Source organism: Cottoperca gobio, chromosome 11, assembly GCF_900634415.1.
Source record: "Cottoperca gobio chromosome 11, fCotGob3.1, whole genome shotgun sequence".
Lineage (NCBI taxonomy): Eukaryota > Metazoa > Chordata > Actinopteri > Perciformes > Bovichtidae > Cottoperca > Cottoperca gobio.
The window spans coordinates 14,748,795-14,763,540 of NC_041365.1; the positions used below are offsets into that span (position 1 = coordinate 14,748,795).

Consider the following 14,746-nt stretch of genomic DNA (forward strand, 5'->3'; position numbering starts at 1 on the left):
AGGCGAGGGTGCCGGTCAATTTCTCGTTTCTGCCACTTTGGATTTAATCAAAACAAACTATCAAAACATGCAGGGATCATGGACGTTGACAAGCCCCGGATCTCTGCAACAGCCAACAGGTCTGTGCCTGCTGAAGTGTCCATGAGCATGGCCTGCTCCTTGTTACCCTGTCATTTGACTCCTTTGACTCCTCATCCATTCACATTTTTTAATTGTAAACATGTCAATCCTTTCATGACTGAACAAAGAAAGCAGGTTCTGGTGTAGTTCCTCTGCAGGTGTAAGTCCTCTGTAGATGTCATGTTACTTCTCTGTTTAGTGGATGATGTGGTTCAATGGGTTCTACACACACCTCCAGGTTCTACTGTTAAATAACAATGAATGATGTGAACTTAAGTTACATGTCTATAAAAAGCATTATACTTAAATTAAAGGTCATGATTCACACCAGTCATTTCAAACACATGCTGGGCTGCCAATCTCTGTTCAAAATCACAGAACTTTGTTTTATATTCTAGTGGAGATCCCAACATTCAATCTGTCAATCTGTCAAACCAAACTGAGATTTGGGGAAATGTGTAAATGAGGCGGAAGACAATGAGAATATTTCTATTTGGTGCAATGGTGCAGCCACCAAAACATGGATTTTAAATTGAGTGTATATACGGTTCTGTAACAGCTGATACAGAATAATGTGTGATACTGTCAAACAACCTTATAGCTACGCCAAGAGAAAACCGTATGTCAAGGTATTAAAACCGTGAATAGTTTTAAAGTAAAAAAGAAAAGCATTTTTTATGATACCACAGATGTAGAATTCTGTGGTTATTCCAACACGTAGAATATGACTGATAATATATACCATGTATTATGTGAAATCTACATATTTTAGATGTGGACTGTATAAAGCACTTTCTTGTCTTGTCCGAGGACACCTTGACATGTGAACAGGAGGAGCAACAACCTGCTGGTGTCTCTGGGAACTTTGGGACCTTGGTTAGAATTTAAAATACACTTTGAACACTACTGTCATTTACAAAAAATGGGTTTGTAATTGTATATCTGTCAGTACAACATGTTTGAAGAGGTGCATTGATTGTTCTCAAGCACTACTAACATATATCTTATTATGTTATGTTATCTTTTCTTAGCTTATAATTAATGGATTTAATTAATTTCTTATTTTCTCCCACTTGGGGGCACTCGAGATCTGTTATTCCTCTTAACTTCTGACAGAGATTTATATCAGCCAGTGACTTGCCAGTTCACCACTGAGGAGTTACGGGAAATCACATGGTTGCCTGGTGAAAATGCCTGAGATAAGCACTTGGGGTGCTGTTGCTCCTACTAATGCTCTTCACCACAACTCTGTGTTTAGTAAATGATGTCACCCTACCGCCAAATTGCTCCGGACACCCTGAGAATCTGATTGTCCTGCATGGTGTAAGCTTCTCTCTATAACAGTGTGGCGATGACACAACAGTTGTATACAAATATACAGGTTGTATACAGGTTGTATACATGCCCGTGCAATCTAAAATAGACCAGGAATTGATCTCTTGTCATATGGCTCCAGATGTTACACTGTCACTTTGTACTTTCAAGTAGCACTGAACTACGGGGGGTTTCCTGAGGACTTTTTAATTTGCAGTATTGTTTTGTTGCTCTCACTAGATGGCATTCAAGGGCAATGATTCCACCTTTTGCCAAGACTTCGGAAAATCCCCTAATTTGTATCAATCTGCCAGGCAGACAGTTTCCAATAAATCACATGACTGTTGGTAAAAGTGCCAAAACAACCAACCGGGGCGCTGTTACACTGCCTTTAAGGCTTTATTACAGGACAGGGTTGCTATGTTTTTTTTAGCTGACAGAAGATCAGTTTCTGTTTGCCAAATGTTGCCAATTATTATTATTATTAATATTAATATTAAACAAGGAAACAACACATCAGCAGCTTTGTGTCTCATTAGTAATTTGACAAACGTGTGCTGCAGGAAATGTTGTAGTTGCCAAACTTCCCTGGGGAAATTAGGGGATTCACAAAGACAGTGGGGGTTTACCTGACTATAAAGCAGTGCAGAAGATCTCCCTGCTCAGTAAAGATGACTGCACAGTGGAGATAGATGTCGGTTTTTGTTTTGTTTTTACCGCAAGCAAAACAGTATATCCAGAATATTATTGTCTGACTAATCTGAATCACTTTATTTTTCAAAGTCAGTTGCACATTTTTTTAAATACTTGTTATTACATGTTTGCCTGTCTGCTCTGTTCTATTCTATTCAAGTATTATGTTACACTGAAGCTTATCTGTCAAGTGACTCTTTATGTCACTAAAATGACTCCCTTTTGATTTGCAGTTAGTTTGTCTGTGTTGGTGTTTCAGTGATAGAAAGTTATTACTTACATTCTCTTGCAGTGGTGGAAGGTAACTAGTACATTACACTCAAGTAACATGTTTATGCACTTGTACTTTACTTGAGTATTTTTTGAGAAAAAAAAACCAAATGAGTTAACAGTTGAGTTAAGGATCTGAAAGCTTTGTCCACCACGGAATATTTGCAGGATGGCTCTTTGCCACTGATACAACCTGATTCTTATATTATTCTATAGTATTATATCAGGCCTGGTGGAAGGAAAGGACAACAGCAACTTATCCTGTCAAGGTGTCCTCAGAGAAGACTACTAAATCAAAACCAAACTACTAACTGTTGCTCTGGACGGGGTCATCTGTCTAGTGCCTAAATGTTGATGTAGACATTAGAAAATAATCCACAGTAGCTGTATACCTAAAAGGTCGAAGAGTGTCAACAAACCAGAATGCTTTCAGTCGCAAGACAAGGCAAGGCGTGGCTGTGGTTTGGCTGAGTCAGGCTGAATGCACAAGGCAGTAAAGCAGAAAGTGAAAGACAGAAGAGAAGGGACTTTCCAGCTAGGCGGTGGTGGTGCAGTGGTATGGTGCAGAACTGGTTAGGCAAAAGCTTCTCTGCACATATGCACAGCCAAAGACACATATACAGTATTTATACTACATTTACTAACTTTATATGCACGCTGTCTGCAATTTGGCGTTTTGGTTTTTCCAGGTCAAATCACTCTTACTTTAGATAATTGTACCGTTCATGCACTTTCAGAGACAGAAAACACCCTGAATGTACATAAAAACTCCGTCATTAAACGGCAAGAGAAACAAATCCCTGACTTGTCTGTGGCACGTGACTCCACTCGCCATTTTGTGGATGCACACACGTCTTGACAAAATGGTGCTGAATGTTGTCTACGCCGAGCCTGATCTTTTGTACCTTTTGTGTTTATGACACAAATCATCAGGCAACTTTCCAAAAAGCCTAACTGCCAGAAAAAACAAACAGCGTTGATAGTCAGGGACTTCCCAGGTCAGCTCTAAAAATAAAACCCAACCCCCATCATACTGCGTTTATATGTGACACTCATATGTGATTAGAAACACCGAACAACGCTCAGACGTCTTGCCAGTAAAACTAATTAGCAATAACCATGCTCGGTAATAATGACATTTTTAGTAATTTGTTAAGTGATGTGTTTCTATTCTTGTCATCCCACAGTACAGTATAAATCAAGCAGTCAATTGGGTTTGTAGAATGTAAAACCTACAAACTCTGAACTCTCACTGTAGATTTAAAACTAAACTGAACTGAACTACAAGCACATTCTTGCATAGAACTTAGAATATTGCATTTTGCTCCGTATTTTACATTTAGCAAGAGTTAACTGAGGTCATTGACAATGATTCAAAACATCTGATGCTGTTAATCAATCTTTTATTTTGAGATAACCTTTTGGCCACTCTGATCATAAATGGACATGAAATGGAACAAAATGTCGCTCACTCATATACTTTTATTAATATACAATACCTAATTTGATATCAACAGTCTGCAAAATAAATAAGAATAGAAATATACTACTAGAGTTAAGAAGGTGTTATTTAGGCCACATGTTACAGAATTTTACTGAAAAAACACACAATATCCTATTATTTCATTTTCAATATTTATATATATGAAAAAATACATAAAATTCAGCTTTTTCTCTTCTATTTCTATCAGGTAAGCTGCTGTTGGTCTTGCTGTCCAACGCGTGCAGCACAGTCATACAGAACAATTCTCTCACAGAAATGCATCATATAGCATCAGCGTAGTGACAGCAGCTTGTCTTTGGGGTGAGTTCCCCTCAGTGAAGGTTCTCTCTCAGCTTGTAGTAGCTCTTTCTACTGTCCATCAGTTCCTGGTGAGTTCCTCGCTCCTGAACGGTGCCATCAGCGATCAGGACAATCTGATCTGCCTTCTCAATAGTCTTCAGCCTGTGAGCGATCACCAGCAGGGTCTGGTTGGAACAACCAGCCAGGGCCTTCAGAATCTGTGCCGAGCCAATGCCAGAAATATCTGTTATTTCATTATCTTTCAGTAGATCTCTTTTTTAGGTGGAAGAAACATTTAGATATATTATTTAATATATACAGTGACATATAAAATAATAAAAGAAGTTACAGAATTCCAATAGACCTTTAGTAGCTCATTCATAAATATATAATTACTGCAGTACTCATTTGGGAGAGTTTAAAGGATTATATATGAAAACGTTGGGAATGAATATGACGGGATGTCATTGAGCACACAGAACATGCATCCAAGACCAGTAATTTATCAGATGGATTAGATCAAATTTCTTCAAGATTGGTCATAAAAGATACAGATTGTCATGACGAAGTTGTCTTTTTTTATTAAGCAGTGAAATAAATTTGGCGTGTATGATTGACGGACCCAATTTGTGCTGCACATTTTGTTCTGGAACAACCCCACATGTAGCTCTATATACCGTATCTTGCAATATGAATGTTGACATGTAGAGCTGGGTGGTCACATTTAAGGGCAGCACACACATTTTTTGAGGCTATTTCTGTGCAGCATTTCTTTACATCTTGCAGACAATAATTCATAGATAAATAAACATATTGCTCACTATTTAACTAATGGCATAGAACCTGTTTGCAATACAAACCCAGAGGCTTCTGGCCCTGGAGAAGCAGAAAAGGACACCACTGTGTATGAAGATGCGACATACCTTATTTTCACTGTCGGGGTCCAGAGAGCTGGTTATTTCATCCAGAATGAGGACCCGTGGCTGTCTGACCAGAGCTCGAGCAATGGCGATCCGCTGCCTCTCGCTTTCGGCTAACCGGCTCCCACCCTCACCCACCTCTGAGAAATGGACATTATAAAATGATAACAGCTTCAGGTTCAAGGCGTGATTCAGATGCAAAAAGACATGAGGATTTAAAAACTCAAATAACAGAGGCATGGTGATCCCCAAATGTTTTGTATGTATGTATGTATGTATGTATGTACGTACGTATGTATGTATGTATGTATGTATGTATGTATGTATGTATGTATGTATGTACGTACGTACGTACGTACGTACGTACGTATGTATGTATGTATGTATGTATGTATGTATGTATGTATGTATGTATGTATAAACAGTTTACCTGTATCGTAGCCTTTCTCCAGCTTCATGATGAAGTCATGGGCGTTGGCTTTACGTGCTGCTTCCTGGAAGTTGACCGATTCAGCAAGTCCGTATGTAATGTTGTATTTGACGGAGCCAGAGAAGAGCACAGGCTTCTGGCTCACCACTGCAATCTGTTAAACACACTCTCATCAGCTGAATGAATAACTCATGTTTAACATATAAAAAATTTCGGACACAATTACGTATGTATTGAATATAATAATAATAACAACAATAATAGCACCTGTCAAATCTGAAAATGTCCTCTCAGCTGATTCTTGATGGTCCAAATAATTAACAGTGAGTTGGAAGGAAGGTCCTTTGTGTGCACCGTTAGATAAATGCTTAGTGCTCGCATACATTTTCAATGAACTTGATGTATTTAACTGGTGTGTATACCTACTCTTCCAGTCTACTCATCAGGCCCATTACTCAACAGGCAACATGTGTCGATGTTGAACTGCATTCTGGTCTAAATAGGCAAAAATTGTAATATCTGCTTCTTTAACAATAGATAGATTTCCAATTGTTTAATGCTGGTGTTGTATGTGAGTCTAAGACAGAAGAGAGTGTTGTACATCTTCCCAACAGGCAGTAATGATTAATTACCTGCTTGTGGAGGAAACGGTGGTCATAGGATTTCAGTGGTTTATTGTCCAATAGGATGTCTCCATTCCGCTGCTCATAGAATCGCTCCAGCAGACTCACACAGGTGCTTTTTCCTCCTCCAGATGGACCCACTAGTGCCGTCATCTGACCTGACTTCAGCTCCACAGAAAAGTCCTGAAACAAGAAGATAAGAATGAACACAGAAAACAGAGTTTTGTGTCTGTAACGTGTCTCTAGTTTACTATGCATACATTTATAGGTAACTTTGAATACTTTTGAGGAAGAGCCTGAGTAAATAATTCTCATTTGCTTTTCACTTTCTACTGTCATCTTGTTCTTCCACTATTCTTTTAAAATATATATTTTCATGAAATGTCAAAATTGAAACCAGTGAATTCCCCTTTTATATCTGCTGTTCAGACCTCACCTGCAGGACAGTTGTGTTGGGGGTTGCAGGATAGGCAAAGTTGACGTTGTTGAAGCTGATGTGTCCTGTCAGCTGATCAGGTTTGAGTTCTCCCTCCGTGCTGACCTGAGGTTTTCGGTCCAGGTACTCAAACACTTTCCCAGCAGCCCCCACCGAGTTCAACATATCGCCAAAAATGTAGGTAAGTGTCTGAAAGATGGCAGTCATAGAAATGATTTATAACACACATTTTAATTTATAGACTACAATCTGTATTATGTTACATGGAAATATATTTGCAGACAATCAGTGTGGCACGATATGGCTAATTAGACAAGCTTAAAAGCTATGAGCCGATATATAATATATAAGCTTCATGTGTATAGCACCTTTCATACAAGAATTGCAGCCCAAAGTGCTTCACAGCAAAAACATAACAATTAGTACAAGATTAGACAGAATAAGAGCATTTACAGTACAATAATCACAGTGTTGATGCGAGTGTGAAGTAGCATTATAAAATAGCAGAATTAAAATAGTAGAAAATAACATTGGAAATCATGCCTAGTTTCCGTATCTGTGCCGTACTTAACGACCCTCCTGCCGGGAAACCACATTCATCACACCATTCTTGTAAATGTTTTAAACTATCAGAGCCATATTTTGAAAGTATGAGATCAACAATGGGCCCCTGTGGCCTTTCAACTGGTTTACTCCCTTCGGTTAAAGCCAGTTTTTCTCCAATTTATCAGAGAAACTTCCTCTTTTCCCCGTGGTCTATTTGATCTCAGGTTTTTCAAAAATACACACTCTGAAATGTATCTCAGTTACCTTTACACATTCAATGTTAAACCGGGTATAGCAAAAATGGATGGAATATCCTTCCAGAGGATATGAAAGCTCATACACTTCTTTTAAAAGCTTCTCCTAAACCTCAAAACATTCATTGTTTCTATTATCTTTTAACAATGAGTAAAGTGTACGTGTATGCTTATTAAAACCAAGCAGTTTATTCACCCTGATGTTGTCTCCAAAGTTTGACTGATAGAGGATGAAGGAAACCATGTTGCCAGCTGTCATCTGTCCACTTTGGATAAGCATCCTGCCGTAGTACAACATGAGGAGCTGCATGACCAACCCTGTCAACTTTAAACACACACACACACACACACACACACACACACACACACATAGGAACAACTACTGTTAAATAAGGTGATATACAATGATATGCTCAACACTATCTGATCTCCAAAAAACACAATTTAACAAAAGATTCTGAACTTCTCACCTTCTGTGCGAGCAGGTAAACAGCCCTGACGGTGTCCCGGCGGGTCTTGAGTGTATGTGTATCCAACAAGCGGTTGTCATAGCGAAGTGCCTCGTGTTTTTCTGTGTTAAAGCTCCGTACCGCATAAATACCGGATATTACCTCATTTGCAACTTCATTTGCCAGAGCCATTGAGTCCTGCACTGCCAGGGACAAGCGCTGAGGGAGGAATAAAAATGAAGAATAATTGAATAAGTAAGGGTGAACCAAAACCCTGTAAAGTGAAAAAATTATAATTTTAATCTGATTAAACGTCTAAAAAAACATTGGCATTAGAGACGTAAGATTTAAATTTAATTTAGCTTCATGGCAACAGGCAGCAAAACACATTGTTAAATATTAGTTTTCTCTTTCTGAGCACCATTTGTATTTTGAAAAACATAACGACCTATCTGCTAAATGATTTTAAATGAAGGGATTTTTTAATCAGTTAAAATGACTAAGAATATCCACACCAAGTTGTTACGATAGAGCTATTAAATGACCAATATTATCTGATACGTCTTGTGACATTGTTAGCCCAAAGACCCATCTGCTGAAAGATGTGATGAAACACTTGAAACACATATGTTCTATTTGATATGGCATAAATTATTACAACAAGATAAACACATTTGATAACACAATGTTATCTACGACTATTTATGTTACTTCCCTTCTGGTTTGTTTCTTTTTTGCACTTATAAATGTAGGCTAAATAACATAAGTTCATAGGATATGTAATTGTATTCAAATAAAACCCCAATAAACAATACAAAAAAAAAAGATTAGTTTCTTGGTAATGGATATCATATACATATGAACCTGCTTTTTTACCTGGTAGTGTGTGTCATAGATGTTCTGAATAAGGACAGTGATCGGCGTCTCCATCACGACGAGGAATGTGAGCTTCCATGACAGATTCATCATCAGGGAGATCATACCCAGTGTCTTGATGAATGTCCTCAGCAGCACATTGACATTCAGACACACTGTTCTTCCCATCAAGTTGGTGTCTTTAGACAACCTGGATGTGATTTCACCTACACGGAAAATGAATAGAAATGATCTTCTGTCCTGTTCTGTTCTGTTGTGTCCTGCTCTTGTATATCTTGCCTTGAATGCCCTGTCTTTATGTAGGTCTATGTAATGTTGACCTGACTTGTTCTATCCTTTATAGGTGTGGTAGAAAAAAGATTCTGAATCGATTCACAACTTTCAAAACTCGATTTTTTCAAACTTATGTATGATTTGAAACTCCAATATCTTATACAGTTTATTAGCGAACAGCTGCCAGGAGTATATCATAATGTTGGCACCTCTAAATACTGAATCCAGAATCCATTTTGAATTGAATTGTGACCCCAAGAATCGAAATTGAATCAAATTGTGAGATACCGAAATATTCACACCCCTGGTCCTTCATGTGCACTGAGAGATTATTCATACAGTATATTTGCATGTTATATTATAAGATCCTTACCTGTCTTTATGGTTTCAAAGAATCCAATTTCCTGTTTGGTCAAAGCCCCAAACAGCTTCACTTTCACTCTGCATGTGAAGGAACTGATGGCACACAGTAAGAGACCCCCTCTGCAGCCTGCACTCACAGAGCTGATTAATCAATCAAAGAGAAAGTCTGTTAGATTGTTTACCTGTGAGCCACAGACACATGCTGGTGGATGAAGGTTAAACATTGCCTCATACCTTCCCAGAGAGAACAGGCCCGTGAAGAGGAGTGCAGATATGAATTCATCCGGCTGGTACTGACTGCCAAGGATGTCGATGACTCTCCCAGTGTAGAACGGGATGAACATCTCACCTGAGAAGAAACACAGGTACACATAATCAAACACATACAGAGAGATGTAGATACGTCAGCCAGGTAAATCCACATTAGATATCCATCATCACTAATGTGGTCCTGTGTATCCCAGAAGCACAGTAGCAACTCTTCCAAGGCTAGTGTTTCTATTCCCACAATGTGACTGAAGTAAAACAAATATATGCAAATAATGCCAATTAAATAATATTAAACTTTCCATTATGTTAGTTGATAATTGTCCACTACTAATTAGCAACTTTTCCTTAGCATTTCTGAAATCATCATCATCAGCATCATCATCGTCTGCTGTACTTACACATAACAGCCAGCGTCAGGAACACAAGCCCTCCAAGCAGCAGTAGAAAGTCGGCTTTGTACAAGTGCAGGACTTTCACAAACAGCACTCTGGCTTTCTGCTTTTTGTCTTTACTAGCGGCCGTAACGTCGGAGTCCGGGATGGTGAGTTCCCAAAACAGTGCCCCAGCCAGAGACGCTGCGGCACACATCAGCCAGCAGCGCATATCCGCTAACAAGCCATATTGGGTCTCCTCGTTGCAGAGCGCTTTGGTCCCGGTCTCAAACACCGCGGGCAGCAGACTGTGCGCCGCTATAACACGAAGCAGTAACGGCTTGAGGTCTCCGAGGCTGATCAGAGTTACAGCAGTTAGTGCCAAACACCGGAGAGCCGCAGAAACCCAGAGACGAGCAAGATGTCCAAACACGCTGTGGGTCACTACAAATCCCGATACGTAAACTAAGGAAAGGTCGACGAAAACTGCTAAGAACAAAGCAATGACTTTGCGAATTACTGTCGGTGTATTGCCTGCCATTTTCCAATAACAGTCGTCCTCATATGAACTGCTGTACCGAGAGACCAGTGTTGTAGTGTTCATCCACTTTCAGTTTCATTTTCTGGCAGGACCAGGGATTTCCCTGAAACCCTAACGGCAGAGCTCAGAACTAAACTCTGAATTAGGACCATTTAGGATTCTTAAACTGAGTGTTTACACACATGATCTATTTCTAAGTATTGGTACCTTCATCTTCATCATTGTCAACTTTTTCCTAACCAACTAACCACCTGGATGAAAACTGCAGTCGTAGTGTCTGAGACAGCATTAAACAGTAAACACATTTTGTAAAGGGATGGCTCGTTGTAAAGAAGAGAAATCAAAAAGTTCATTTTTCAACACAAGCTTTATTTTAAATTTCACATTATTGACATAAAAGCATGCTTGGGCTCTATGCACGACTCATAGTGCACATTTTAAATTTAAGCAGGCTTTTAAAAATGTCAAGTCTAAATCATGTGGGCAGGTGACCAACCATCAACCAGGCAAGTGGAGGTAAACAGTGGAGGGTGACATAATCCAGTGGTAGTGCAACAAATGTGACTTTCACTTTTTGGTTTGTCAGACTGAATACCTCACACAGCTGCTGCTGATGTTACAGAGTGTGGCAGAGTTTCTGTGGCTCTATTTATAGAGAGGTTTAAGGAATGTCAAGGGTTTTGCAGGTTTTGTTAAATGAACTTTTATTTACTCTGCCACCATTACACACAAATTGATAGTGCTGTTGTCATGTTTGCAGCCTCATGGACTGAGTAATGAGTCTTGCAACAAGTTTAGGAGAAGTAAGTGGCTCGAGAAAAAGACCATTTGAGGACAGACACAGTGATCATTTCCATGTCTGACTCTGAAGCTGTCCTTAATTTAACTTAGTCAAGGGATGGAGCTAACTAAATTTTTGCCAACATCCCTCTGGTGAGATAACTTTCTTCTTCATTATAATTCAAAGTCTCTTAATAATGAGCCACAAACTCCATCAGCTTTACCTGGTGATGTGAGGGTGCAATCAGCTTTTTAAATTACACAAACACAAAGGCTACCCCACATTTCACTTGAAATAGCTTTGGAAATTATTATTTTATTGCAGTATTTAAAAATAAATGTTTTTTAGTTACAAGCTGAATTTGTTGACAGCTGAGCAAAAGTGTGTGTAATGGCTTTTGTGAGCAAAACAAATCCCTAGTTGTATCCTGCACAACAGTGGCTTGGCAGACTAGAGATGAGAACATATTGCTCACTGATCAAAGAAGGTGGGTAAGTCATTTCCTAGAATGACTTTCTCCTCTGTGCTGTGTTCATCAATGGAGACAATATAGGCCACGCCACCACTGGAGCCATCACGGTTCATTGCCAAAGACAGAGCTACAAGAGAGAGAAAAACAATAAGAGAAGGGTTGAGACAAGACATAAGACAACATATTTTATATTACAGAACAAAACTGAATAGCTAGCTTGAAGCAGCTAGAACAAGAGGCAGCAAATGTCTGGTTTTCTCTTTCAGCATCTAACAAAATGTTTACTTCAAACACACACAAAAAACGTACTGTTGAGAACAAACTGCTGGCACTCCTCCTTGTTCATGTTCCTGCGATACTCAGCATCAACATATCCATAAACGTATGAGCTGCCAGAGCCACCAACTGCAAAAGGCTGCCTTGTCAGGAGACCATTCAGGGTGGCAAACACCTGGGAGAGGTCAAAGGGCACAGGGACAGAGGGGAGCAAGACAGATCACAATGTCGGTCTGTATGGACACTTATAACATCACGTGTGTTGGCTGGAGAGAATCTTTTATTCAAAGCATTCAGCAATAACTAAACAACGTCAGCAGCTGCTTTGTCTATTAAGCACCGTCAGGGTCACTTTAGCAGAAGTTACGGGCATTCATTTTGATATTATTATAGGGATACTTCACATGTTTTGTACATGGCGGTCGGCACGCCCCAAGTTTGGTGAAGCAGTCAAGAGTTACCAAATGGAAGCTAATCAATGTACAGCTGGTGACGGGGCAAAATGTATTTTAGCCACATAAAAGAAAGACCCACCAAAACAAATCAATATCAGTTTAAGTGTACCCTATATTGTGAATATTTTCACTGCTTAACCTTGCCGTGAGACAGCCCTTTCCGACGGGGAACTGAAGTCATTATATCCATCTATGCTCTTGCCAAAGTCACCATTGAAATAAACAGTCATTTTAATTCTTAGGTGGGTGTTTTTTGTGGTGGCTAAAATACGTTTTACTGACAGCAGAACTCCTATCTGTTTCTCCAAACTGTGGGAAGACTACAGATAAGTGCCTCATACACCTCATACAACCCCACATCTGATCTATTTGAACTACTCCTTTAACATTTTTTTCCCCAGTAATATTTCTTGTTTAAGCCAACATGTGTTACTGACCTGTCCTCCATCTCTTCTGTCCCAGCCAGCCACAATAAGATGCGCTGACAACTCCTCCTTGTACTTGTACGAGATGTTCCTCACCAGAGTGGCAGCTGAGCGAACACGGGGGTCCTTATCTATCTCAATACTGACAGAGAAAGACATAAAAACATACTGTAACAGGGTCTGCCATAAAAACAGAGAGAGAGACAAACACTGTGTGAGTTGTTGTTTAGATTTATGGAACTTTTGATGTCCAATTGAATACTGATATATTTACATGTAAGCTGCCAGTAGCTGGAACTTAAGGATGATAAATGTTACATTTTTAAAAATATCACTGGAATCTTCTGTAACGACATTAAGGGACACTATTATCTGAGCAATTATATGTATACAACAAATATGCAAAATCATTCATATTTTATGGGCTGGTTTCTATGTAGTATGGCACCTCCAGTCAGAGTTGGACTATACTTTGCCATTATGTGATATTTGATCAAAGTGTAACAAGTCTGTCTGCCTTCTTTGAGTGTGTATTTACCTGTGAACATCTAGCTGGTAGTTGACCATCTCAGCGATGGTCTGGGCGTCTGCTGCAGAGCCTGACAGAGCACAGTAGATCTTGTCATGGAGGGGAGACAACTTGTTCATCACCCTGTTCACCACTGAATCCCTGTATTGAGGGACAAAGAATGAGAGTGTGTGTGTGATTTTGGGTTGTTCATACTGTATATATCTTAGTGTATTAATATCTATCCCTTACTGTTTATTTATATATATGATACTATACATATCCACATTTATCTGTACTGTACTACTGTTTGCACTTCTGGTTAGATGTTAAACTGCGTTCCATTGTCGGTTACTTGTACTCAATGACAATAAAGTTGAGATGTATCTAATCTAATACAAAAGATGAGGATATACTGCATGTAAGGAAAGATGGAGATGTGGAAGGCTTTGCGGACATTATGCACGAGAAGCTTAAGAATCACTGTTGGCTGAGTAATAGTATTATGCAGATAGAACTGGACACAGTGCATGCAAACACAAGCAGGCACACGTACGCACGCACGAACTTACCCTGCAGACACTCGGGAATCAGACCCGAGCACGACCCCTCCATTGAACTCTATGGCAATGATAGTCGTCTAAAAGCAGAGGTAAAAGCAATACATCTTTATCGTTCATTCCATATATTACATTTTGCACGCATGTGGCACATGAGTAGCCTACGCTACCTGTTTTAAACACCGTGCACATAGACAAACCACCAAATCTGTCAAACATTAAAATTCTTACTTACTCCGGTTTTCACCTCCTCAGACAACCACTCCGGCCCGGTTTCTTCCAACATGCTGATTCACTGCTGGGACTCCGGCAACGACAACAACGACCGTATATGTCTGCCAGGGAAGTTAACGTGACACCAGGCGTAATCTGAAACGTTCAACCGAGCAGGGGTTTACGTTATAAAGTGTTCTTTCTGTCGGATGTTTTCTTTAAAGCTCTAAAACTGTTCGGTTTATCAAATCAATTCTACAATCACACATCAGACGGACTCCATGTTTTCCTGAATTAAATCGAAATTGAAAGTTAAATTGTCCCTCCTCTGCAATGAGCTGTAAACCCGTATTTCAAACAACTGCGTTTCACTGAAATGTACGCACATTTCAATTCAGTGAGGACTGTGTTCTCTTTAGGTGTGCATTAGACTTTATGGCTGTTTAATAACGCAATAACACAATACAGTAGCTTATGCACTAGATATAACATTTTAAAAAGGGGAAACTGCAACAAGAATAGTT

General features: G+C 39.4%; 2 protein-coding genes across 3 annotated transcripts; both read right to left on the reverse strand.

Annotated features, from left to right (window-relative positions):
• Positions 1-3,859: 3,859 nt before the first annotated feature.
• tap2a (transporter associated with antigen processing, subunit type a) lies at positions 3,860-10,608 on the reverse strand. 2 transcript variants are annotated; one of them, XM_029443083.1, is made up of 11 exons: positions 10,019-10,607; positions 9,585-9,699; positions 9,361-9,491; positions 8,715-8,920; positions 7,860-8,057; positions 7,586-7,714; positions 6,590-6,778; positions 6,163-6,336; positions 5,531-5,684; positions 5,104-5,240; positions 3,860-4,398 (listed from the first exon to the last, which is right to left on the reverse strand). In XM_029443083.1, exons 1-11 carry the CDS (start codon positions 10,593-10,595, stop codon positions 4,213-4,215), a joined length of 2,196 nt encoding a protein of 731 aa, XP_029298943.1. In that variant the 5' UTR covers positions 10,596-10,607; the 3' UTR covers positions 3,860-4,212. The 2 variants fall into 2 exon arrangements, with proteins under 2 accessions (XP_029298943.1, XP_029298944.1); XM_029443084.1 differs by lacking the exon at positions 3,860-4,398 and having other exon boundaries at positions 5,216-5,238; positions 10,019-10,608.
• A 272-nt stretch (positions 10,609-10,880) lies between these two features.
• Positions 10,881-14,541, reverse strand: psmb9a (proteasome 20S subunit beta 9a). Its single transcript, XM_029443085.1, has 6 exons — positions 14,245-14,541; positions 14,022-14,089; positions 13,480-13,611; positions 12,954-13,083; positions 12,095-12,236; positions 10,881-11,912 (listed from the first exon to the last, which is right to left on the reverse strand). Exons 1-6 carry the CDS (start codon positions 14,293-14,295, stop codon positions 11,785-11,787), a joined length of 651 nt encoding a protein of 216 aa, XP_029298945.1. The 5' UTR covers positions 14,296-14,541; the 3' UTR covers positions 10,881-11,784.
• Between the last annotated feature and the right edge of the window lie 205 nt (positions 14,542-14,746).

Excerpts from the sequence above, each read along its gene's own strand:
- tap2a (XM_029443083.1), bottom strand. The coding sequence starts at position 10,595 with ATGAACACTACAACACTGGTCTCTCGGTACAGCAGTTCATATGAGGAC. Across the intron at positions 8,058-8,714 it reads TCTATGACACACACTACCAG|CGCTTGTCCCTGGCAGTGCA; the intron begins GTAAAAAAGCAG and ends TTCCTCCCTCAG. Across the intron at positions 4,399-5,103 it reads ACCCCGACAGTGAAAATAAG|ATTCTGAAGGCCCTGGCTGG; the intron begins GTATGTCGCATC and ends GGCTCGGCACAG.
- psmb9a (XM_029443085.1), bottom strand. The coding sequence starts at position 14,295 with ATGTTGGAAGAAACCGGGCCGGAGTGGTTGTCTGAGGAGGTGAAAACC. Across the intron at positions 14,090-14,244 it reads CTGAGGAGGTGAAAACCGGA|ACGACTATCATTGCCATAGA; the intron begins GTAAGTAAGAAT and ends CTCTGCTTTTAG. Across the intron at positions 13,612-14,021 it reads GATTCCCGAGTGTCTGCAGG|GGATTCAGTGGTGAACAGGG; the intron begins GTAAGTTCGTGC and ends CCCTCAATACAG.